The sequence below is a fragment of the Pelodiscus sinensis genome, chromosome 11 (genome assembly GCF_052426305.1).
Source record: "Pelodiscus sinensis isolate ZL-2025 chromosome 11, ASM5242630v1, whole genome shotgun sequence".
In the NCBI taxonomy this organism is placed as follows: domain Eukaryota; kingdom Metazoa; phylum Chordata; order Testudines; family Trionychidae; genus Pelodiscus; species Pelodiscus sinensis.
The window spans coordinates 38,454,494-38,482,209 of NC_143062.1; the positions used below are offsets into that span (position 1 = coordinate 38,454,494).

The following is a 27,716-nucleotide window of genomic DNA, read 5'->3' on the forward strand; positions in this document are numbered from 1 at the left end:
TAATTCAAACTACTGCTACTCCTCATTCCACGAGGAGTAACGGTAGTTCGAATTAGGATCTCTAATTTGAACTACCTACTCCGTGCCGCGTGTAGTCGCGGGCATGGAGTTCGGACTAAGGGGGATTTAAAAATGACAGCGCCCGGGAACGTGCAAATGAAGCCCGGGATATTTAAATACCGGGCTTCATTTGCAACTCCGGTTGCCCTAATTACCCTACCTAGCTCGAACTAATGAGCTAGTGTAGACATACCCTTTTATAGTGAAATTGTGGGCCTGATCCAAAGCTCATTGAAGATAATGGGAATCTTTCCATTTTCTCCAGTTGGCTCTGGATCAAGTTCTCTGCAAGGCCATGTCTACATTACAGATAAGATTGAAGCTGCTGCAGTTGATATTCTAGGGTTTGAATTACCCAGTCTAGTGAAGACCTGCTAATTCGAACTGAGAGGGGGCTCCCATCCATGTGGGTAGTCCTGTTTCTTTAAGTCATAAGGGAAGTTGAAGGGAGAGTGTGCTCCTTTTGACTTCCCACAGTGTGGACGGCATCAAAATTCAAATTAAGATACTTCTACTTAAGCTACTCAATTAATGTAGCTGAAGTTGCATATCTTAATTGGAACGTATCCCCTAGTGAAGACCAGGGGCAACTGATTAGAAAGATCAGAAGTAGTGAAAAGTGATCCCATTTTGCTTTCTGAAGAGCTTACTATAAAACAATAACTTTTCACAATGTTTGGATGGGATGAAACTTGGTAATAATAAATCTTATTTATATAAAAAGTCAAGGTAATTCCAGCTACCCAAACAAGATAATAATGTGCATTAATATTTAAAGTTCAGTCTAACACAGGTAACCACAGAATAAATTTTCTTCTCCAAGAAATTCAGCTTTTGAGAACAAATAAACTCTCATTTGCCAAAGGACAAACTGAATCAAAGTTAAGGTAAATCTGTTAAAAGCATCTCCATTAAGATAGGTCTGAAGACAAGTGTGCAATGAACTTTTCTCATTGATGCCTTATGACAGCAAGTTACTTGGGTGTGTGCCGAAATCTGAGCATTAACTAGTGCCAATGAAGTGAATAGAATGATTCACTGGCATAAAGGTAGTCACATGCTTCCTATTCTAATCAGGATCTGAGCTTTGGTACTTTAGTGTAGGTGAATGACGCAAATAGGTGACCATTCTGTGTGAGATGAAGGGATGAATAAAAATCCTGTGTTCCAAACACAACAAATAGACACAGCCACTACAGACTTGAATGAATCCATTATTTCTAGAATTATTGTTTCATAAATGAGATAAACATAATATAAAGTCCTATTTCTATAACTAGAATCCTTAGCTTTGGATGCTTATGTCTTTAGACTATAAAAAAAATGAAAGGGACATTGTAAATTTTCACCTGAGTCAATATTTTCTTAACGGTCTCCAGAAATAAAGACAGTATGCCATATTTGTGCAGAAGGCACAAGTCTGAGGAACATCAAAAGTGTTCATTAAAATTGCCACACATAAGTAAAAGTTTAAGAAATCTAGCAGAGATTATATATACAACTTTTAATTAACTGCACCAAACAAATCAACTCCCAATGTGATATCTCAAGTGAACAAAAGATTGTTGACTGCTATTTCTCTTGATCTTGAGAATATAATGTGTGTTTACCAAAGTAAACAGAAAATAAAATCTGGGATGTGTAGTAGGAGTCAACACATTACCTCTGCCACAGTTTAAAATCTAATATGTACCCTGTTAAATTATTCCAACCGTGGCGTGCCCTGCTATGTCATTCATGTTATCTACAGGCAGTCCCCGGGTTACGTACAAGATAGGGACTGTAGGTTTGTTCTTAAGTTGAATCGGTATGTAAGTCGGAACTGGCGTCCAGATTCAGCCGCTGCTGAAACTGACCGCCAGTTCTGACTTACATACAGATTCTACTTAAGAACCCCAAGCTTCCCCAAGTCAGCTGCTGCTGAAACTGATCAACGCTGATTCCAGGAAGCCTGGGGCAGAGCAACTCTGCCTCGGGCTTCCTGTAGTCAGCGCTGGTCAGTTTCAGCAGCAGCTGACTTGGGGACGCCTGGGGCAGAGCAGCTGGGGTGCTGCTGGGTTGCTCCAGTAGCACCGCTCCTCGGCGCTACTGGACCAACCCAGCAGCACCCCAGCTGCTCTGCCCCAGGCGTCCTGATTCAGCCACTGCTGAAACTGACCAGCAGCGGCTGAATCAGGACCTGGGGCAGAGCAACTGGGGTGCTGCCAGGTTGGTCCAGTAGTGCCCAGAGCGGCGCTGCAGGACCAATCGGCAGCGCCCCAGCTGCTCTGCTCCAGGGTCCAAAACAAAAGCCTGGTCTGCTGGGGGGGGGGCCACACTAGCCGCACCCCCCCCCCCAGCAGACCAGGGACACCGGGAGCAGAGCCGCAGCGGCAGCGGGGTGCCGCGCCTCTGAGGCTTTGCTCTGGCAAAGTCTCAGAGGCGCGGGACCCCCCCGTGGCTGCGGCTTCAGTCCCGGTGCCTGTGGTCTGCTGGGGACAGTCCCCAGCAGACCACAGGCACCGGGACTGAAGCCGCAGCAGCGGCGGGTTCCCGCGCTTCTGAGGCTTTGCTCTGGCAAAGCCTCAGAAGCGCGGGAACCCGCCCGGTGCCCCTGGTCTGCTTGAGACGGTCTCCAGCAGACCAGGGGCACCAGAGCAGCTTATGAACGGGGCTTTCTCGCCCTGGAGCTCGCAGGTAGCAATCCGCTACCTCGACCTCTGGGGCGAGAAAGCCCCGTTCATAAGTGCGGATCCGACATAAGTCGGATCCGCGTAAGTCGGGGACTGCCTGTATATACACCCTGCTTCACCATTGCTTTACTTCAGTACAGATTCAGCCTACTGCCTCTGAAATCATTGGTTAGTCTGGTGTAAAGTTTGACTTATGTTTTAGAAAATCAGACTCAATGGTCCAAGTCCTGTAGTATTTACTCTAGCGAGTGGGACTTTTTTTTCCTTATTAAGGGCTGCAAAATCACAGCCTTTTAATTATAAAAATTGTCGTTATTTAAACCTAGTGCAATTAGGACAATGAAAGACACAATTTTTCAAAAGTTAGATCTGAAACTGTATATCCAATTTGTATGCACAATTAGCACAAGTCTGGCAACTGCATACACAAAGGAGGCTGGATTAAGGAATAGGCACTCTAGGAGTGTGCCTACACTGCATCCAAAGTGAGAAATAAGATACGCGATTTGAGCTACACAAATTGCATACCTTAGTTCTAGTCAATGACTAAATAGCTTATTTCAAAATTTGGTGCTATCTACATAGCACTTATTTCAAAATAAATCGCTATTCCAAAACATCACTTCTTCTGGAATGAGGTTTACAGCAATGTCAGAATAGCGAGCCCATTATATTTCAAAATAACGGGCACACTCAAAAGATGTGGAATGTCTATTTTGGGATACCTGCAGTATCTCAAAATAGTGCTGCAGTGTAAAGGTATGACTAGAGAATGTACTCCTGGAATTATAGGATTAAAAGGAAATGGGATTTGGGGGATAGGAAGAAGTAATTTTCTAGTCCTCTGGAATGTGATGAAAAGCTTTAATCTCTGAATCGATCAGAATCAACTCTAACATCTGCCTGAGTCTGCAGAGTGGTTGAAATAACTGTTGAGGCTGGTGTGCAAAATTCCACACATTTCAATGGGCTCCTAGCAACAAGACCAGCTAGTCTACTTGGTCTAACTAATATCACCCATATAGAGGACCCTGTGTGGGAGGAGTCAGCACATCCATCCACGCAGATCAACCCCAGCTGCTGGGATAAGTAATGTGAAGGGTATCACTCTTTGCAAAGAAGGGTCCCCCTTTACTATCATCACTCCAAAAGAGCTTGAGGTGACATTGCTGGGCCAAAACTATGCAGAGATCCATGTTGTAGTTTGTTTATAGGCCTTAGTTTAATCCGGCTCTAAGCATAAATAACAATTGTTGACCATTTGTGAATGCAAACACTTATACAGCATCTACGACCAGTGTACCTGCATTTATAAATTAGGCCATGAGACCCTAAAGGTAGGCTCACATTCATATATAGGCACCCAATTAATAGCCTCATTTTCAAAATACAGCTGAGTAGGTTCAGAATTCAAATGAGAGGCTAGATTACAGAGATTTGGATACGTAAACAGAAAATGAGAAAGAAAAGAAAAGTGGGCCAAATTCTCAAGTAACTTCAATAAGGGCAGTCAAATGATTAGACACTTATAAAGGTTTAAATCAGAGTGAAATTTAGCTAAGTGAATGAATTGTGCCTCATGACAGCTTTAGTTTTAGTTAAAAGATTCTACTGACTTCCATCTTAGCCTCAATTGCTTATATTATATGTTAATGATCTCTGTACCTCTTTATCCTATTCAGAGTATTAATTTGTATGCTAATGGTATTGCTATTTAATAAACTATGTTTAAAAGAAGACTTTATCTGCAAGCTGATATTAATGAACTTCTAAATCAAATGGCACAATTAACTGCAAACAAAATAAATAGCATTAAAACCAATGTTTAGTATTTGGATGAAAACAAAGTTACAAAATCTAACTGAACAAGGTTATTAAAATATTTAAATAAAGAATATTATTAGCAATCATAATAAGCAATAACACAATATTGTTCTTTGCTAATTAAAAAGCAGGTCTCTTATTTTTACTATTTTTTCTCATAACCTAAGGTGTAGGAACTATTCACAATTTGTGAAGTCAAATATTTGTTTTATGCAAAAATAGACAGACATCTTGAGTTGTGTTTTGCTGCAAGATAAAGCTTCAAGGCAAAATGCAATATGGTGAGCAAACTAAGTTTCCATAAAAGATATGTTGTTAGAGTTCCTCATTTCATCATACAAAAGAACCTAATATGACCCAGGATGTAACTTGTGAATTGACCTGATTTAATTTTTTTAAGAAAAAAAAGGGATAATGGATCCATTGTTAACCAACCACTCCCATCAGTACAAAATATACATGACACAAAAGCACATTGATGCACCTGGATAAATCATAACATAATAAAAAAGTAGGATTGGAAGGGATCAATCCCACTCCGTGCACAGAGGCAGGACTGAGTACCATATGGAACATTTCTGATGGATGCTTTTTTCTAACCTGATCTTAAAAATCTCTAATGACAGAGATTCCACAACTTCCCTAGGTAATTTGTTCCAGTGCTTAGCTACTTTGACAGTTAGGAAGTGTTTTGAAATGTGTAGCCTAAATCTCCCTTGGTGCAATTTAAGTCCATTGCTTCCTCAGTGGTTAAGGAGAATAATTTATCAACCTTCTCTTTATAACAACATTTTACATACTTGAAGACTTGTATCCTAACCTACTCCTTCTTCCCTTCTTAAGTCTAAATACAGTTTTTCCAATCTTTTCTCATGAGTAATATTTTCTAGACCTTTCATAATTTTTTTGTGGCTCTCCTGGACTTCCTCCAATTTGTCCACATCTTTTCCAAATTGTGGTCTTGAGAACTGGCTACAATACTGCAGAGGAGGCCTTAACTGTGCTAAGTAGAATAGAGAAGAATTACTTCCTGGCTACGTCTAGACTGGCATGATTTTCCGCAAATGCTTTTAATGGAAAAGTTTTTCTGTTAAAAGCATTTGCGGAAAAGAGTGTCTAGATTGGCACGGATGCTTTTCCGCAAAAGCACTTTTTGCGGAAAAGCATCTGTGTCAATCTAGACGCGTTTTTGCACAAGAAAGCCCCGATAGCCATTTTCACGATCAGGGCTTTTTTGCGCAAAACAATAACGCGTTGTCTACACTGGCCCTTTTGCGCAAAAGCATTTGTGCAAGAGGGCTTTTGCCCGAACGGGAGCAGCATAGTATTTCCGTAAGAACATTGACAATCTTACATGAGATCGTCAGTGTTCTTGCACAAATTCAAGCGGCCAGTGTATACAGCTGGCAAGTGTTTCTGCAAAAGCAGTTGCTTTTGCGGAAAAACTTGCTAGTCTAGACGCAGCCCTTGTGTCTTCTGATACATGACAGATTGATGGCTTTTTGTTTATTTGTTTTACATTGATTCATACTTACTTTGTGACATATTATGTTGACCCCCACCCAATCTTTTTCTGCAGTACTCCTTCCTAGAAATTGATTTCCTATTTTGTATCTGTGCAGCTGACTTTTTCTTCCTAAGGGTATGTCTAGAATACATGCCTCTGTCATCAGAAGCATGTAAATTAGACTACCCAACATAGTCAATGAAGCCAGGATTTAAATATCCCCAGCTTCATTCAAATAAAAATGGCCGCTGCGCTGTGCCGGCTCAGCTGATGGACGGCACAGCGCACGAATCAAGATGCGGATCAGTCGACAGGGAATGTCTTTGTCAACCACTCCTTTAAACCTTGTTTTATGAGGCATAAGGGAGTGGTTGACAAAGGCATTCCCTGTTGACCGATCCGCGTCTTGACTGTTGCGCTGTGCCGACTATCAGCTGAGACGGCACGGCGCAGCAGCCATTTTTATTTTAATAAAGCCAAGGATATTTAAATCCTGGCTTCATTGACTATGTCGGGTAGTCTAATTTACATGCCTCTGGCGACATACCCTAAGTGTAGTATTTTGCATCTGTCCTTATTGAATTTCAGCCTGTTTATTTTAGATCACTTTTCCAGTTTGTCAAAATTATTCTGAATTCTAATCCTATCCTAGAAAGCACTTGCAACCCCTCTCAGTGTGTTATTGTCTGCAATCTTTAGAAGTGTAGTCTTGATGTCTTTATCCTCGAAATCATTTATGAAGATACTGAGCAGAACTGGACCTAGGCTGGATCCCTATGGGATACTACTCAATATGTCCTTACAGCTTGACTGTCCATTGATAACAGCTTTTCGAGTGTGATTTTCCAACAAGTTGTTCGCCGTTCATAAGAAATTCATTATTAATCCATAGTATATCTTTACCTCATCACAGATACAAACTGCAACTCCCCATGCTTGTCTTTTTTAAGAAGAAAACGGGGCTCCATGTGTGTTCAGGCTACTTACACTGTTATACTCTGGCCCACAGTTCAGACTATTGGGAGTAAATAAAAGTGTGGGCCAAAGCGCTGTGGGTGTGAAATGAAAGTTTCTTAGTTCAGATTAAAGGGGTCCAGTTAGAAGATGACTATGTAACACACCCTAAAAACCTGTTCTTGTCTGCACACACAACAATGACACAGAAGAGTTACAACTCAGTAATTTACGGAGCATAGCTATTCACACCCCTGTAGTTCTAGGTGAAAGGCAGTGTATGCGTGCCCTCTGTATTAAGGCTCATCCATACTACCTATGTCCCATCTTCTTTCTAGCTCCACCCTCCTCTTTACAAGAGAAGACTAGAAAACTATGCCAGAGTTCTTGCCCAACCTCAAAGTTGTGACAATATATACAATCCTTGGGTGTCTGTAAATGGACAAATTACCCAAACTGCAAACTGAGATCACATTCCATCTTAGAAATGAAAAGTAACTAGCTAGACTGCTCAAATAAAAATTAATGAATATTGCAACTACTGAAAAAGTACACCAAGACAGCCAACCTGGGCTCATCTACCACAGACACAGACACACACAGAGAGAGAGAGAGAGAGAGAGAGAATCATTTTTCAGCCCAACTCTGTTGGAAGAAAAATTTAGTCCCAAGTACAAATTTAGTAATCAATATTAGGCAGCATAACCAAGGGCCAATTCAGATAAGGCCTGTGTCACCATCCTGTTCGGTGCTATGGACCCAGCAGACTGCCATTTTATTGAAAGCTGTAGCTATAGTGAAATTACCTTTTATCAGCGTAAGAGAGAAGGAATAATCTTCCCATTCAGTCAACAGCCATACACCAAAACTCAGAGTCAAAAAGTCACCAAAACTCAGAAATATCGCTACGTGAAGGGGGCACAGTGAAACATAGTCCTTACAGACCTGGGAACCTGTGGTAAAAGTCCACAGTTGAAAAAACATATAATATAGCTTGCTGTTGAGAGGGGAAGAATCAGCTTCCACTAGTTGTTGGATTCTGCAGTGAAAGTAGAAGTGTAAATGTCAAATATAATTGTCAGAAAGATATCCTGCCAATTTCCTCTATTTGCTAGTAAATCCTGCTGTCTTTGAAAGATATTAACAATGCAGGAGCTCCAGAGAAAAATCTCACTTACCCTGTGACAGTGTGCCCACACTGCTATTATTAGAACTAATTCCACCACTGATCATTATTTTTCATGATGTTTCAGCCAATTATTACAACTTCAGATGCAGCCTCAGATAAAAACAGACTCAGTACTGATATCAAGTTATAGCCTTAATTCAGGACAAAAGTGGGATTTCAATGGTCCAGTGGAATTTCTGATACCTTATGTGTGGGAGTGAATTCACTCCCAGAAAATTCTGCCTTCCACCAGTATATAGAGTCAACATAAAATTGAAACTGCTACTGTCTCACAAATATACCATATTTACTCTATGTAGAACAAGAAAGTACCATTCATCCACTTCCCAAATGTAAAGGCCTGATTTTCAGTCCCTGGACACTTAGGGTGCATCTACACAGCAGTGTTATTTTGGAATAATGTCCGTTATTCCAAAATAAAAATGTGAGTGTCTACATAGCAATTCTGTTATTTCAAACTAATGGGCAGCTTATTCTGATTTCTGTAAACATCATTTGATGAGGAATAACGTTTCTTCCGAAACTGCTATTTCGAAATACCAGTAATGTGAACGCTCCACTGCTATTTCGAAATAGATCCTCCTCAGAACCATTCAAAGTAATTACTCCCTAGTGATTCCTAGGGCTCTAAATCGAGAAAACACATCCGCACTAGGGGAGTGATAATTTTGGACTAATTTTGAGGCCTTCTTGTAGAGTAGATGCGCTACTTCGAAATAAGCTATTTCAGAGTATTTCTTTCAAAATTGCTTATTCCAAAATAAGTGTGCAGGGTAGAGATACCCTGACGGTCATGAACATGTTGTCTAAACATACCCAGTCTGCTGCATGTGCATTTTGGTATACTAATATCCCTTTCATGCCATTGAAAGACTCCAACATGCAAGAGATAAAATAATTATAATGAAATCACACTAGTCAAAATGGAACTTGTGAATGAAAATTCGAATATCTGTAACAGTGGGATGGGGACCAAGGACAAGAGACAAACAGGCAGGTCTGCATTTCACTCTTATGAAGAACCCTTCATTGTCATCAGTCTTCCTGCCTGATTTCAACACCTGCCTCTCCCTCTTTTCCCCTCTTCAGAATTCTCCACACTCATCTTTAAGACTTCAGATGGGTACTGACAACACATCTGACTTCTTAGCTGTACACTATATTCTTGCCCTCACCTGTGCCATCCTGGTTCGACTCTGACTCCAACAGGGCTAATAACTTGATTTGGTCTCCATCACATATTGCTCTTTCTCTGATCTTTCTTTTGCTGAGTTCCCCATCTCTGATCATCACCTAACCCCTTTCAGCATCATTCATAAGCCCCATACTCATGCTCTGCCACATAGCCATTCCATGACTTCCAGTCCATCAGAACCAATACTTCTCTTCATGGTTTAGCCCTCTCTACTCTCTGCCCTCTTTTCTTTTTCATTGATGTCCAATTATCTGCATTCTCACTTTCCTTCACTTAAAAAAACAAAACAAAACAAAAAACACACAGAAAACCCTTAAAAACAACAAATAGTCTAGTAGCACCTTAAAGACTAACAAAACATGTAGATCAGTGGTCTCCAACTTTTTTAATCACAAGATCACTTTTCAATTTCAGTGCAATGTAAGATCTACCACAAACCCAAATACCCTTGCCCCATTTGCTTCCTGTCCCTTCTTTGAGGCCCTGCCCCTGCTCTGAGGCCTCACCCTGCTCACTCCACCACCTTCCTCTCCCATCCTCACTTACTTGCACAGGCTGGGGTAGGGAGATAGGGTACAGGCTCTGATCTTGGGCCAAGGAGTTTGGAGTGTGGGAGGGGCTCAGGGCTTCACTCAGGGTGGAGGATTGGAGTCCAGGAGGGGTTTCAGGGTACAAGCTCTGGGAAGGAGTTTGGGTCTAGGGGGACTCCCATCCAGGGCAGGAGGTTGGGTGCAGGAAGAGCTTCAGGAAGCAGGCTCTGTCTGGGCACCATTTAGCTGAGATGGTTTTCAGGTGGAGCAGTGGGTTAAGGCAGGCTTACTCCTGCCCTGGCCCCACACCACTTCTGAAAACAGCTGGTATGTACAGCAATGGCTCCTTGTGCTGCCCCTCATCTACAGGCACTGAGACCACAGCTTCTACTGGTCATGGTTCCCCTATTATTGATCAATGGGAGCCTTTCTCAGGGGCTGCAGGGATATGCCTGCCACTTCCAGGAGCAGCAGTTACCACAGGAATAATTGCCAGCCACAACAGGTTAGGCATTTTAGAACTCACTGCACAATTAAATTTAAGCATAAAAGAGAAACGAAAATTAAGAAATGCACAGGCCAGTCAAAAACCAAAAATAACCCACTTTGCAAGCAGTAAAAGAAGTAACAACTACCCCACATGTGTTGGGTGAGAGATGAAAGTGAAGGACAGTGTGTGTTTGTGAGACAGTCACACTCATGCATTGTGTGTGTGTCTGCCAGAGATTTGCATTGCCAAGCTCCCTCCATCCACTTCTCTCTGTGTGGAGATAGGGTATAGGAGTGGGGAGAGGACGGACACCCTGACATCCAAACACACCCCTTTTCCTTCCCACCCCCTGCACAGCAAGCAGGAGGCTCCCAGGGGACAGCTCTAAGGCAGAGCAGGAGCAGCATGACAGTGGGTGGAGGGGCAACTTAAGTGCCAGCGCTTGATAGTGTAAGGGGACTGTTACCCCTTACTAAAACTCTGTGGGAGTTTTTTGGTTTGCCAGCTCCCACTTTCAGAGGGAGAAGGGTTCAGGAGGCTGACAGACCCCAGAGACAATGGAAAGCAGCCAACACTCCAGCTCAGCCTGATTGACAGGTTGGACAGGCCAGTGAGGAAGGGGAGAGGCCAGGCCCCGTCCTCCCTGTGAGCTGGGATTGTCTTGGCTCTCTCTCTGAACAAACAAGCTGTGTGCAGAAGAGGTCCTGCAAAGACAGAGAGCTGAAATAGGAGTACAAGCTGTGTGAAGAAGTCCTGCAAAAACAGGGAGCTGAAAGACTAGCAAAGCAAGCTGTGTGCTGAGGGGCAGTTTTTGCAGCAGCTGAGCCTGACACACACAGCTCAAAGAGCGCAGACCCTGAGTTGAGCAGCAGACTGGCAGTGCTCAGAGAGCCAAAAGGAACAGAGAAGCAACGCAAGAAGCTAGAGACTGGCCACACAGCACAGCCTGCAGCTGGATGTGGTGAGCAGCTGGGAACTGCAAAGTGTGGGGAGAGGCTCTGGACTGGGAGAGGGGTCTGGCCACTTAGAGCTTGAGGCTGTGTGGGCACTGCCAGAGCAAGCGTGTCCAGCCTGCAGCCTCCCCTGCAGCACATCCAAGGCCTCTAAGGGGCCTCTAAGGAAGAGACTGTGGACTGTCCTTACACTCTGCAGGCTGCTGTTTTGATGTCCCTGTGCTACAGAGCAGGGCTGTGTGTTCTCATTTAACCATTCTCATTTTTTTCTTATTCTTTTCTCTTTAATCAGTTGTTGTTTAATAAATTGTATTTGCTTTGAACCTTATGAAGTGATCACTGGGCCAAGAAGGCCTGCAGTGTAAAGAGAGCACCTCGGAGTGGGGACACCCTAACTCCTGCCCCTAGTGACTACAAGGTCAGGGATTAAGCCCCAGGAAACCTGGGCCCAGCCTTGTTGGGGTTTCAAGGGCTCTGCTACTCAGGAGAGTGGAGGGGGAGCCCTCAGGATCAGGGAGCCGTGGGGTAAAGGAAGTGGGAGCGGGGACTCAGATCCTTTCGCTGGTTCATTTCACCGGGGTGTATAGAAGCCAGGAAAGTTCCCCACAATAGCGGGATCATTCCCCCGCTTACAATAGCTTCCTAGCCAACCAAATCAGGAGACCCTGTCAGAGGCTCCAAGATCTACTGGTAGATCCCAATCTACTGGTTGGTGACCACTGATGTAGATGGTATCATGTGGTTTCATGGGCACAACCCACTTTTTCAGATGACAGTACTAGTTTGCCCCTATCTCTCATCACAGTCAGCCCTGGCTCACCCCCATCATCTTCTTCCTCAGCTCCTGCATTCATGCTGCAGAGCATTGGTGGTGGCAATCCCACGACAAGGCTGATTTATTTCACTACAGGTACTGGGGCTGGTTCCTTGTGGCGCTCCTAGGCAAGGTGAGGGGAGCTCAATGCCCCTGGAAGGGGTGGGGCCTCAGGCAGAAGGGATGGGGTTGGAGCTAGCTTCCCCCAGGAAGCCTCAGCGCCACTTGGACTTCATTACAGCTACTTCAGGAAGCCGTCAGCGCTGCCTGGAATGCTCTGTGGGAGGCTCCATTGGTGATTTAAAGGGTCCAGAGCCCCTGTGGTAGCAACGCCAGTGACTGTAATCCCGGGCCCTTTTGAGTTGCTGGGTCCTGGAACAGATGCCCATCCCTCCACCATCAGCAGGCCTGACTACAGATTTGTTCTTTCCTCCTTTAGTTCTACCATCTTGCCAGCTAAACAATCCTGTACCTCCAATGTAACAGAATTCCCCACCTGCCATCTCAACTGACTATTCACAGCATCCTCCAGCTGACCCTGAACTTCTGCCTGTGCTTCTCTATCTGCTCAGAATCTCACTGAGTTCTTCCAAAAGAAATCTGACAATATATGGCAGCCCTCCCTCCTCAGCTTCCCTCACCTTCTTCCTTGCCCTCTGACAGCTTTTATTATTATTATGATTATTACTATCATTATTATCATGTCACCTAAGAGCCCAGTCATGAGCCAGGACCCCATTGTGTTAGACACTTAACAAACACAGAACAAACACCCAGTCCTTGCCCAACAGAGCTTGTAATTTATGGGTAAGGCAAGAAAAAACAGATGGGTACGGAAAGATTTCTGACTACAAGGAAACAAAGAGGCTATATCTGTGGTAGGCAGCGGTCATACAATCTAGGAGCCTAACTATTGTCAAGTTTTTTGGAGGCATCACGGCAAAGGAGAGATTCCAGGTGGTAATTGAAGGTATGGTAGCTATGCAGATATGAGAAGGATGTTTCTCCCAGTCAAGGGGCACAGATTCTTTCTCCCTAAGGGTATGTCTAGACTGCATCACTCTGTCAGTAGAGGGATGCAGATTAGGCAGGTTGATATTGTAAATTAAGTGGGGATTTAAATATCCCACGCCTAATTAGCATAAAAATGCCCACCATTTTTGCCGACTCAGCACTTTGTCTGCAAAAAGTGGCAGTCTGGGGGGGGGGGGGGGGGGATCTGTCAAGAAAGAAAGCCTTTTTTGACAGATCCTGTAAACCTCCTTGCAGGAGGCATAAATTCAGCATCCTTTTCTCTGATCTTAACAAATAAAATTTTCCCCCATTCATACCCATTCACAAAGCCTCTGCAAAGATTGTTTTCCTACCGAGCCCATTGCTTTCAGCCCTCTCTTAGAATCCTCCACTGGCTCCCCCTTCTCTGTTACATAAAAGCATAAGCTGATTTGTTCACTTCCAAAGCCCTTTATGGCCTGCCTACCCTAACCTGTCATCTCTTACTATCTTACGTCGACTTCTTCCTCCAATCTTCCCATGATGCCACCCTCCATGGAGCACTTGTTAAATTTTCAAACATGCTTTCTCCCTCTGCCCTGATGCTTGAAGGGAGCTCCCCCAAAACATTCACAACACTAATTCATTACCCTCCTTAAAACTCTCCTTTTCCATGATAGGACTTATGGGCTGCATCTACTGAGGTGAATGGAAAACCTACTGAGGTCAATGGAAAGAGTACCACTGATTTTGTTTGGTTTTGGCTCATGCCCTCAATATCAGTGATATTTCCCTGGATGAATCAAGGGCTGAGTATGACACTCAGAAAGAGTGACAGAGGACTCATCAATGACCCTCACAGGATTTGAGCTTATTACAGCTCCATATAAAATGGTACAAGTGGCAGATTGTTTGGGACATTTTCAGAATGTACCACATCCCCTTTGGTATAGCTCACCTTAACAAGGTTCCCAGGAGCTCAATATGAACATTTTTTTTACAACGACAACATACAGAAGGTAAATTGTAATATGTTGATTATTATGCAGGTTGTCATTCTTCCTTAAGCATGAGAACATATGGTTCATTTGCCTACCTGATGCTCACAGGAGCTACTGTACTAAATGCGTTACATTAAGAAGTCGGTGGCAGATGATGAAATTAGGTTTATTGGCTTGTTCCGTTACGAAGCTCTCTAAGGAGGGGGAAGTAGAAGAAAAGGCTCTTTGCCTACTGCTTTCTATTGCACTGTTATTTTTATGTTAGCTGCCTGCTAACATTTTTTGGGTCAAGATGCTACATGCATTCAATTCAGCATTCTCATTATATTTCAGTGGAATGGCTTCAGCTGTAAAGAAAACAGCAAAGGAAGAAAGGGGGACAATGAAACAAAAGTGATAAAATCAACAAGATAATCTTCTTCCTTTTCCTATCCCTGCTCATTCTTCTATTATCAGTAAATATTTGTGTACTGTATTTGGGTAGAATGATGTAGTCATGTCATACAAAAACACTCCTTTCTTTCTATAGTATCTCAATAGGATATTAAATAACTGCTACTAAAGTTAATCATTTTAAAATCAGCAGAGCCAGATAACTTGAATGCCAAGAGTTTTAAAAGAGCTGACTGAGGAACTTGCTAAACCATTTATGGTGATTTTCAATATATCTTGGAGCACAGGAGAAGTTCCAGGAAAGTGAAAGAAGGGCAATGTTATGACAATATTTAAAAAGAGTAAAGAAGATGACTGGGAGAATTATTGGCCATTCAGTGTGACATTGATCCCAGGCAAGATAGTGGAGTAGCTAGTATGTGATTCAATTAATAAAGAATTAAAGGGGAGGCACATCAATTTGGAAAATAGATCCCTCAATATAACTTGATACCTTTCCTCTAGGTAATAATTTTGATGTAATATACTTAGATTTATTTAAAGTGTTTCAACGTATACCACACAGAATGTTGATTAAAGAACTAGAGCATTATAAAATCAACAAAGCATGCATTAAAGGGACTAAAAGCTTGCTGACTCATAGATCTCAAAATGTAATTGTACATAGAAAATTGTAAATGGAGGTTGTTTGTATTGGAGTCCTTCGGGGATTAGTTCTTGGCCCTATACTTATTGATATTTGTATCAATGATCTAGAAGACAACAAAAAATTATTACTGATGACGTTTGCAGATGTCAGAAAAATTAGAAGAATGGTAAATAACGTTTGAGTGAACATGATTGCTTGGTAAAATGGGTGCAAGCAAACAATACGCCTTTTAATGTAGCTAAATATAAATGTGTAGATCTAGGAACAAAGAGTATATTTATATTCATTGTATGGGTACTAAAAAGATTTGGGGGATGTAATCAGCAGAACATGCGCGTCCAATGTGAAACTGCCGTCAAAAGGGCTAGCTAATGTGATAATTGAATGCATAAATGGGGAACAATTCAAATAAGAGTAGAATGTTTTTTCTACCTCTTAATTTAGCACTGGTGCTACCATGCCAGAACACTGTGCAGCTCTAATGTCCACAATTCAAGATAGGCATTGGAAAAAATGGAGAAGTTTTAGAGACGAGCAAGAATGATTGAAGGATTAGAAACCATGCATTATAATGATAGACTCAATGATTAAAAGAGAAGGGTAAGGGGTGACTTGATTACAGTCTATAAGGCTCTACATGGGGAAGAAATATTTCATAATGAGCTCTTCATTCCAGCAGAGAAAGTATAACAAAATCCATTGGCTAGAATTTGGAGCGAAAAAAATCATCCTGAAATTTTTTTTTTTTTTTTTTTTGACAGGGAAATTAACCATCGGAAGCTATTTACCAGGTTCAGGGTGAATTCTCCATCACTGGCAATTTTTAAAACAAAATTGGATTTTTTTAAATAAAAAGCCATACTCATCAATTATTTGGGGAATTTCTAAGGCCTCTGTAATAGAGGAAGTCAGACTAGAGGATCACAATGGCCTTGGGGTATATGAATCTCTTTTATCTCTTGTCAGCTTTCAGCCATTAGTGAAAATAAGAAAGGCAATATTTGGTAAGTCCAATGGTCCATCTAGCCCAGTATCTTTTCTTTCAACAGTGGTGAATGCCAGATGTTTCGTAAGAAATGAGTAGAACAGACAGTCATTGAATAATACATCCCTTGTCATTCATTCCCAGGTTCTAGCCGTCAGAGGCTAGAGACACTCAGGCTATGTCTACACTACACTGTTTTGCGCAAGAAATATGCAAATGAGGTGAAGCAAGGAATATCGCCATGCCTCATTTGCATAATTAATGAGTGGCCACTTTTTGCGCAAGAGACTTTTGTTCAAAAAAGGAGCCATCTACATGGCTCTTGTGCAAGAAGAGTTTTTGCGCAAAAATGAGCTGTGTAGATGGCTCCTTTTTGTGCAAAAGCCTCTTGCGCAAAAAGCGGCCTCATTAATTATGCAAATGAGGTGCACTGATATTCCACACTTTGCCTCATTTTCATATTTCTTGCATGAAACAGCTCAGTGTAGATTTAGGCTCAGAGCATTGGGTTGCATCCCTTATGATCTTAGCTAACAGCCATTGATAGACCTATACTCCATGAACTTACCTAGTTTTTTTTAACCCTGTTATACCTTTAACCTTAATCTTGACTGGAGTTTTTCAGTCTCCCTGAACCCCACCATTCCATGCAGATCTATTGCTCCTTCCACTTTGTAATCCTCTCACTTATCATAATGGAAAGAGAGATTGATAGAGAGAAAAAATTGATTGAACCTAGAGACAAATAAATATGGTTAAAATAAACTTGGAACAATTGGCCTCTGTCTTGGTCTTTGGATTTTGATGTCAGTGTCTTTAGGTTCCCCCATTCTGTGCTGTTAGACAAATGGCCCTGTTTCTGCAAACACTTCTGCATATGCTCAGTTTTTGCGAAAAGACCCACTGAGACGCTATTCAGAAGTGCAATGTTAAGCATGTGCACAACTATTTGTAGGATTGTTTATAATTTACTGCAAATAGAAGAGTCATTAACAGATAAATAGATTCTCAAGGCTTATAAATCTCTTTTTCTTACATGTTTTTGTCACAAAACGTTATTGGCCATCCAGCCATGTAGAGAGAGAAGCCACCATGCACAGAGAGGGAAATATAATTTTAAAACACAAATACTCATTACTGTTGCCAGCATTCTCCTGAAAGAGATGTAATGATTATGTTTGTTGTCAGGGTTGCAGAGTATGTTCAATGTTTAGTGTTTTCTGCCAGTAGAAAAATCAAAGTGATTCTATCGAGCAATCTGAGATTTTGCATGCATTTTCATATCTCAGTACAGTAGATGATTCCAGAACAAGCAATACATGAGCACTGGAAACAGGCAGGCAAATCTATGCATTCGATTTCTGTCACTTCACTTGTTAGCTAAGAATGAAACTGAAGTGATTAATCAAATTTAGCAGATGTGGATTCAGTTCCATTGGTTCCCTAAGTCAAATTAGAATGTCACAAAGAGATAAGCATAATCTGTATTCATGTTGATTTACAGTGATGCTGCCTAAGATATCTAAACCTGTTCTGACTGTTAATGCTAGTGCTCACTTTCAAACTAGAAGGGGAAATGAACTTTCTTCTTTACAAGCATACACATGCTGATAAGATACTGGGTGAAAGGGAATCATCAAAGTTAAGAAAATCTCCTACTAAAGGAGGATCAAGAACTATAAGTGAGAACAAACTGAAACCGGCTCCCAAACTGAAAAAACATAAAGCCCAACTATTTTGTAGGTTCACGTGTTCATTGAACATTTTGTTAGAGAAAGCTGAAGTCAAAAGTGCCAAAACATAGTGAGAAAGCAACGAGGAGTCCTGTGGTACCTTAGGGTATGTCTACACTACCACCCTAGTTCGAACTAGGGTGGTAATGTAGGCAACCGGAGTTGCAATGAAGCCCGGGATTTGAATTTCACGGGCTTCATTTGCATAAAGCCGGCGCCACCATTTTTAAATGTCCACTAGTGCAGACTCCGTGCCGCGCGGCTACACGCGGCACGGACTAGGTATTTTGGACTAGGCTTCCTAGTCCGAACTACCGTTACTCCTTCACGTGAAACGAGGAGTAATGGTAGTTCGGACTAGGAAGCCTAGTCCGAGCTACCTAGTCCGTGCCGCGTGTAGCCGCGTGGCACTGAGTCCGCACTAGGAGACATTTAAAAATGGCGGCACCCGGCTTTATGCGAATGAAGCCCGGGAAATTCAAATCCCGGGCTTCATTTGCAACTCCGGTTGCCTACATTACCACCCTAATTCGAACTAGGGTGATAGTGCAGACATACCTTTATAGACTAGCTGAAGTGTTGGAGCATAAGATTTCATGGGCAAAGACCCACTTCATCAGATGCAGACATGCGTCTGACGAAGTGGGTCTTTGCCCACGAAAGCTTATGCTCCAACACTTCAGTTAGTCTACAAGGTGCCACAGGACTCCTCGCCGCTTTTGCAGATTCAGACTAACACGGCTACCCCTCTGATAGTGAGAAAGGTTGTTCCCATGTAAAACTATAACGCCAGTACAGAAGCTCGCATAGGGGTGCATCTACACTGCATAGTTATTTCAAGATAACTAGTGTTATTTCAAAATACCAATGCACGTGTTTACACAGTCATTCCATTATTTCAAAATAATTTTGAAATAACGGACAGCTTATTCTGAAATCTGTAAACCTCATTCTATGAAGAATAATGCCTATTCCAAAATAGTTATTTCAAAATAAGGTATGTGCAGACACTCCACGGCTGCTATTTCAAAATGGCTCTGGTGAGGGGCTATTCTAAGTTATTCCTCTGCAGTGCCTACTGGGGTTCTAAACTAAGACAGCACATCTACATTAGGGAAAACTGCCCCGGACTAATTTTGAGGCTTCCCAGCAGTGTAGATGAGCTATTTTGAAATAAGCGTGCAGTGTAGATGTAGTCATACAGAAAGTCCCCTCACTTCAAGCAGTTGATGCATAAGGTAGTTTGATCTATTCCCTGGCTTACTAATCTAGGTGTCAGGAACCCTGGGGTCTGCTTCTCTGCCACTGCTCTTATGTGTGACCATCAGAACACCACTTTGTCTGACACAATTTGCTCTGGTTTTGATTAGAGCATCTATGCATCCAAATCATGGATGAACCCATTTGCTTTGAAGGCTGGTGGCATAGTTCAAAGGCAATACCTTGGTATAAGCAGATTGAAATCCTTAATGAAACTTTCTGGGTCACCATGTTGGGAATGGGCACAGCTCTGAGTTTAAGACTCCAAAGGTCAGCTCTAAGACTTTAGCAATGACTGAATAATCTTTATTAGGCAGTGATACGAGTCTGCAATTACAACATCTGTTCAGTTGTTTAAGTTTTGTTTAGCTAGATTATTAAAAGACAGAATTTAATTCTTCTTTTTTCAAGATTTTGTTCACTGTTTCCTAAAGAAATAAAACTACAAAAATATCTGGAGTTATAATATTATGAATATTGTTATTGCTAATTATGAGTAATTAGATTACTGACTGTAATCTATTCCTTCCTTTTGCTTTATTAACTAATGTCTGTGTTTTCCCTCAGCAGGCTTCCTGTATCTATAAGTGAAGATTTAGCAATATATATATGTAAACACATACATGTGTATTTGTGTGTATACACACACACACAACGTGTGTGTTTACACATTTTATACAGAAAACAGATACTTTGACAAATGATCAAACTGAAATAAGATTCCCATCTACCAACTTGTTTCAGCTGAAAATAACTTTTAACATATAGCAAGATTTTCATTAGGGCCTGATTCTGCATCATTGAGGTCAATGGCACAGCTACTAATGACTTGTTATGCAGGATGAAAGTCTAGATTTCAGATAAGTCTTGCTTATCTTGCTTTATCTGAGATGCAAATCACTATTCCCTCTCCCTACCATTTCTTCATTTTTCACAATTTGAGTAAACAGCTATACTTTTATAGATAGAACATGAAGGTAGATCTCAGTTGATTAGCCAGCACTGCTTAATAACCTCTTCGTTTTTACATGTAGGAGATACAATACATAAAAGGCAACATGTTCAGACCATGTGATATTAAAAAAGGAATTGCTGCAGATGATAAATCTATGCATAGCCTTCAGAAATAGATCAAATCATGAGCAAGGATGGGGAGGGAGGTGAAAATCTTTTCTGCTTTAGGGCAAAATATTCTCCACAGATTTGGTAACCCCATCTCCTTAACAAAGGATTTAATTTGTCTAGATCATCCTAAAGGAGCTATGTGGTTTAACTTATTTAGCAACTTGTCCATCATCACATTCTTGTCAGAACTGTGAAAGATATTTCTTCCCAGATAATATGCCAGCCAGCAATTCAAAAAGGTTAGCAAAGGAATCCATGGAGATTATAAATGCTGCACAATAAAATAGATGGAGAACTCAGGTAACCTTTATTTAAAATAGTTCAGATTTATGTGTTCTGCTAGAATTCAAATATACACAAAAAAGCTAGAGCGGATGTCCCCCCCCCCCTTTATAAGTAAAGATGCATATGATTTTGCTAGGTGAGGAGAAAACACCTATTCAAGTCCCTTCATTTTCTGTATGCTATTTCACATTCTATGGAACTTCTGGAAGAGTTTGTCTTTAAAATTGTGGCACTAACTACTTTATGATTTAACAATCAAGGGAAAGAGCAATTTGCAAAAGATTGAACGTTGATTATTATGTTACTTTATGTCCAAACGATACACTGTAACTGCATAGGAGGAAGTTGAGGGTGTTATTATATAGGTGAATTCAAACATACAACCATTCCCATTGTCATTGAAATTATACTTCTGTGGTTTATTTTTGAAGGGTGCCTGGAGCCCCTCAGAATGGAGGTCCATAAATACAAGATAGTTATAATTACTAGTAATAATTTAATATTATCAAGGAACATTTATATCCAAGTTAATATTATGGCTGTGTGCATGCATAGCACATGCACATGCAAATCACACTGGACCCACACTGCCAATGCAGGTCTTGACATAGAAAAGTTTAGACCGCATTTATCTCTTTACTGCTGTATATAAGAAAGCCCAGTCAGTGTCTGTGAAATGCATCCTATAGCTGTAGCATTTTAATGAGGTTTTATTTCAACATTTTGTATAATATAACAGTAAATATTGTAAACATTGTATAATATACAATTAAAACAATATTCATGATAAGTAATAGCTGAAAGTTTTCCCCATAATTTAAAGATAGCTCTTCTGCTATTGTCTCAGAGAAAAAATTATTAGGAATCTCTGTTCTGTAAAAGCACCTTATATTACAGTCTCTGGGCCAGGTTCTTTACTGACTTTCTCTTGAGTAATGATTTACACCTGTGGATAACAGATGCAAAATGCTCTCTTTTCTATGTTAGCATTTTACACTCACTCACTAACGGTGGAAACAAAATACAAACCAATAGAAAATCTGGCCGTCTTTTCCTACACTTAACACCACTATCCCCAACTGCAATATTGAATTTGGAGTAATTGCACATTTGTGTGTGGAATGCCTATGAGTATGTACTATAAGTATAGATAGTAGATTTAATTTGTTAACTCTGAAGTGGGGGGAGGGGAGGAGAAAGAGATTTTTCCTTGTATGGATCATTGAAAATCTTAGGTAGATTTCTCCTTAAAGTCTTAGCGTATGTCTACACTGCAGCTGGAGGCATGATTTCCAGAGCAAGTTGTCAGTCTCATGCTAAGTCTGCTCAATTTGATTTACTAAAAATAAACAACTCAGTAGCCATCCACACTATGACTCAGTGTGTCAGGCAGGCTTGAACATGGTTGGCTCTTGGTGAACAAAGGAGGCTGGGGTGCAGGACTGCTGCAGAAGAGCCAGCACATGCAAATTACTCTACCACTTTCCTGTTCCACAGGCAAAATCTCCTTGCTTAAGGATTAAAAGCATAGACCATGGAGAGTAATGTAATCATGGGCTGCTGTGCTGTCTCTATAGCTACCATGCAGTTCATCTGGAGTTCTGAGGAGGATTTCATCCACTCAAACCTCCAATGATCTTCTTTATTAGAAGTGCATTCAATCAGGCTTTGCATAGGGTAAGAAGAGATGGCACAGAGAATACTGCAGTGATATAACTGTTCAAGAAAGCAAAGCATACATTCCAAGTGTCTTTAACCCAGTTTCGTTGTCAATCAACTTTCTATCTACAATTGTATGGCTAGAGCTCATAATGAATAGGCCTACAGCATCAGTGTGCTCCAGCAACGAGCTGTCAAAAGTAACAGTCAATTGATGTTCTTCCAATACCAGAAAACTAAAAACAAGCAAACAAACAAATTAAAAAAAAACAGAACCAAACCAAACCAAACCAAACCAAAATAAAAAAAACAAATCCCAGCAATCAGTTGACCGAAGTACCTTTTATTTTGTCGCAGATCATTGGTGCCCTTTTTCCAGTTAACTACTGCCCTGGGAGAAGCGTTTGGTTTACATTCAATGGTAACTTCGCCCCCAACTTGAGCTACTGACATTTGTTTCACAGGATTTTTGGAAAAATCCGGGGCTGAAGCTTTAAAAAAAAAAAAAGAAAAGAAAAGAAAAAAATGAAAAAACTTCATGACATAGTTGACAAAGTAAATTAATTTTCTGAAATTAAGTCCAATTGCCTTCTTTGCCTTTGAAGATTTGGATTAAAGATTTCTAGTTGCACTCTACGAATTTAAATCCATTTAGTGGCCTTGTATTTATATTGTCGTGTGAATTTTGTCCATCTGTAAACAAAAAGGATTAGAACAACCCAGCTTTCTATGTTATTCCTAGTAGCCTTTATTTAGGAAAGTCTCTGAGAACTGGACAGAAGGTTTGTGTTAGATTAGGAAGGAAGTGATTTAGCAGAGTTCTAATAGGCTGTATAGGGAGAATATACCTAGATGGATTCAAGCAGACTGGCATAGCCCATGATAAGGACCACACTCCTCCATCTTCAATTTATTTTTAGAAAATTAGTTGGATTAAAGCTAAAATGGGCATGTCCACATGAGCTACAAATCATATGCTCAGCTGCAATGCAGACGTAGTAAAAGCTAGAGCAGAATTAAGCCTGAATCTTGTCCATTTTATTCACTACTAAAGTGTAGATTATTCATAGCTAATATATTTGTCAATTCCATTTTTTTCCACAGGATCTCATTCTGTTTTCTGAAATCCATTCATTATTCACAGATTTTTATCAAACAATTCATGGGTGAAATTTAATCTTGCAGAGAGGAGCATCACAAGATCTGTACAGACTTTGTGTGACTGGAGGTTGTATTTGGAAAGGTTAACATCTGTTGGGAGACCAATACAACAGTACACAGACAATCCAGGAAGTTTTTGGAGAATGTTGGGCTTGTTTAGTTTGCAGAAGAAAGGAGTGAGTGGGGATTTGATAGCAGTCTTCAACCTCCTGAAGGGGAGTTCCAAAGAGGATGGAGGTAGGTTGTTCTCAGTAGTGACAGATGGCAAAATGAGGAGCAATGGTCCCAAGTTGCAGTGGGGGAGGTCTAGGTTGGATATTAGGAAAAAACTATTTTCTTAGGAGGGTGGTGAAGCACTGGAATGAGTTATCTAGGGAGGGGTGGAATTTCCATCCCTAGAGGTTTTTAAGTCCTGGCTTGACAAAGTCCTTGGCTGGGATGATTTAGTTGGGGCTGGTCCTGCTTTAGGCACGGGGCTGGACTTGATGATCTCCTGAAGTTTCTTCCAGCCCTATGATTCCAAGTGGGACTCATCATATGTGAACAAATTGTAGCCCATGGGTGTTGCTGAAATTCATATTGAGATTATATGCACTAACTGCTGTTGGCTTAAGTCACATGACATTGGTTTTGCTCCCTTGAAATGATGACTGATGTTTTTAAATTGCAGAAATCAAATAATATCAAGAAAGGAATAACACCCAATAAGTGCCCTTGTTCACACACAGAAATGCTGTTCACCCAGCATGTTGAAAATACCAACAAAGAACACCCGTTCCCCAAACATTCACGCAAACAAAACATGTTTGGACAAATGTTTGTGAATAGTAAGGGATACAAACATATATGAACTGAACAGCCTTGTGGAATTGAAATAGAAGTCCACAAAAGCTGACTCTGCAATATTCAGTCAAGTCTCTTCATTTTCTATGTTTTCAAAATTTTGAAATTAATTTTACACTCTAGTTACTATCTGTTTTTTAATGGTCTGTTTACTTACCTATCACTCTTAGCTCAGCATTGGCATAAATAGTATTGTATTTGTTTTCTGCAACACACTGATAGAGGCCAGAATCTGTCATGTTCAGCATAGTTATGGTAAGAGTTCCATTTTCTATTTGAATTCTCTCCTACCAAAGGAAAAACAAGCAAACATTTGTTTGAAGAGGTGAATATAAAAACAGATGGTCATGAGTTAGAAGCTAATATTCTGTTATCTTTGAATGCTTATTAAAACACTATAAAAATGAAATAAAAAATGAGGAAGCCAAGTAGCCCAGCTAAAATATATATATATCTTAGAATACAGATTAATGATGGTTATCATGATATCACAGTAGATGGACAAATAGTTTCACATGAAACTTCTTTTTGCTGAAAATTCAGATTTAGCACACCAGAATATTTTGCAAATCTGTAAAAAAATGGACTGATTCACTTAAACAATTAACAAATTACAAAACATTTTAATTTTTCTATTTTAAATTACCTTTCATTTAGAAACTTTCTTCAATTTATTGTTAAATAAATATATAAAACTTTTGAAATCAAAACATTTGATTCCCTCAAACTAAAATGTTCAATTTTTGGGGTTTCCAAACAAACATTTAAAACAAATGTTTATAGCTTCCCCTGAAATGAGGGGTTTTCCAAGTTTTTTTTTTAATTACCAGCAATCCAAATAATTTATTTACCCTGTTCTAATTTTAAAATCCCAGTTCATCAAAGCACTTAAACATATGTTTAACTGTGGACACATGCTGAAATCTCATTGTTTAAAGGCATTGTTGCATTGGGAGCTACAGGGCTACACTTCAACAGGAAGCAGACACAGAAGCAGCTGCAGCAGGGAGAGCTGCACCATGAGAGGAGGTAGAAAATGAGACCCTAAGGGATTTACCCTTTTAGCACCTGGAAGACAGAAACTTACAGGGAGACTCCTCCCCAGTGGCAGTAAAACCGATAGCCTACTCTTCCCCTCCAACCATGTGGACTTGGGGAAGAGAAAAGCTACAGAAACTCAGCAGGCAGGAGCAGATACAGAGGCAGTTGTGTTAAGGACCTTTTTGATGTCTACAGGCTCCATTTCTCAGTTTTTACTTTGGAAATTCTTCACCCTTTGCTGATTGGCTGTTTGCTGCAACCCCTAACATAGCCTCTCCTACATGCCCTCCTTAGCGGTCATGTATCACAGCCTCACTCCACCTGCCCCCCTGCTTCTTTCATTTCTCCTTCACCCCTCTCCTTTCCCTTTGCCCTTCTTCAGTGTTTCTCCTCTTTCCTTGCTTTTTATCTCATTCCCGCCCAATAAACTCTCCCCCTTGTTTTTTGTTTAATCATGGAACTAACAGGATGTTTGTCAATATTCTCATTATATTCTAGCTTTTTCCTTTTTTATTTGTTATAAACCACAAATAACAATATGTTGAAAATTGCCACCTCGCCTGCAGGACACTATACAGTGCCACATGTCCTGCACATGTCCTGCTAAAGCTCACAAATTGCCACACAGAGGAGCAGCTGTTGAGATTGAGACAGAGAATACAGGTAGGCAAAAACTATTGTTTTTGAAAACCTGTCTATCACCAGTTAAATATTTCAGGTGTCCAGAAGACTTGATAATATTGCCTAGTACATTTACAGCATGAGTCATATGAAAATAACCAGATCTGCACAATCAGAATAAAATTTGAGAGGGTTTTGGATTCTATTCCATTAATATGAATATTTAGTCCTCCCACTTTTGATCATTTAATGATATACACCATGGCTGTGTCTACACTGGGCCACTTATTCCGGAAAATCAGCCGCTTTTCCGGAATAAGCTGCGAGCTGTCTACACTGGCCCTTGAATTTCCGGAAAAGCAACGACGCTCTACTGTACAAAATCAGCCGCTATTCCAGAAAAACTATTCTGCTCCCACTCGGGCATAAGTCCTTATTCCGGAACACTGTTCCGGAAAAGGGCCAGTGTAGACAGCCCAGTAGTCTTTTCCGGAAAAAAGCCCCGATCGCGAAAATGGCGATCGGGGCTCTTTTCCGGAAAAGCGCGTCTACATTGGCCACAGATGCTTTTCCAGAAAAAGGGCTTTTCCGGAAAAGCAGCCTGCCAATGTAGACACTCCTTTTCCAGAAAAACTGAAAACGGAATAGTATTCCATTTTAAGCAGTTCCGGAAATTCATGCCAGTGTAGACACAGCCCATGTGTGAACACAACTGTTGTCTATCCAATTATTGGGTCCATACCTACAGTTAATTATTCAAGGGTACATTACTAAATATTTTAATTAGACAGGTCTCAAGTCAATAATGGCTTTAAAGGACAGTCATCACCTTAAACGCCACCTGGAAACCCATAGGCAGGACGATCCCAAGGGGGGTGCAGAACCTGGGCAACCCCCTGCAGTACCAAAGGCAGGAGTCTCAAGGCAACCCCCCTCACTGCTGGCCCTGCCTCCACCCCATCCTCTCCACAAGCCCCATCTCTGCTCTGCCCCCCAATCTGCCCATTTGCCTCCTCCCCTGAACAACACAACCCAGGTGGATTACCAGGGCCTGGCATGGAGCAATATCAGGGCCACCCTCCCCCTACTTACCATGTAAGCAGCAGGAGCTGGAGTGGTTTGGTAGCCTGCTCTGTCGTACCACATTTCCATCTCTCAGCCTTCTCTGTGGTGGCAAGAAGTGGAATGCCTTGAAGCCAGAGCTCTCTGCTTCCCACCGCCATGGAGAGGCGTGGCACAGCAGGCTGGGAGAGGGTGGTGCAGCTGGGGATGAAGAAGGTTGCCTATGCCCATGTGGTGAGTGGGGGCGGGGTGAAGGTGACCCCTTCTGGTGTCCGATGCGTGGCTCCCATAATCCCCCAGTCTCTCCCATCATTGGACGGTTGGGATGGCCACCGTTGGGTCCCCAAAAGTGCAGGGTTTAGGGCAGCTGTCCCGATTCATCCTATGGATGGGACAGCTCTGCCCACTGGCAGCCAGCATAAATCATCTAGTGGAAGCTGGATATGCTTACCTTCAATTTCAGCTTTTACGGGGCCAATTTAATCAATGGTACGATGATGATGAAGTAAAAACAACAATAAAAACAAAACAAAAAGTTCCCCTCCCTCAAACACACACATGCACATAGAAACACTATGAATAAATCTGGCCCATATTTTTGTTTCTATGCTTTAAGCAATTTTTCCTTCACTTTTCCTCAGCACACAATGAAACTGGCTCTGTACGACTAACATAACTTAAAACCAAATATTTCAAGTCTTACTATTGCTATCCTCC

General features: G+C 41.2%; 1 protein-coding gene across 3 annotated transcripts in view; it reads right to left on the reverse strand.

Moving 5' to 3' along the window:
- CNTN6 (contactin-6) overlaps positions 1–27,716 on the reverse strand; it is a 150,174-nt gene that overhangs the window by 56,469 nt on the left and 65,989 nt on the right. For 2 of the 3 annotated variants that reach the window (XM_006122484.5, XM_075938669.2), the window contains 2 exons: positions 24,433–24,562; positions 22,612–22,762 (listed from right to left, as the gene is read on the reverse strand). In XM_006122484.5, the coding sequence (XP_006122546.4) occupies positions 22,612–22,762; positions 24,433–24,562 (281 nt within the window). The remainder of the gene's footprint in view (positions 1–22,611; positions 22,763–24,432; positions 24,563–27,716) is intronic. The other variant, XM_075938670.2, reaches the window with a different exon arrangement.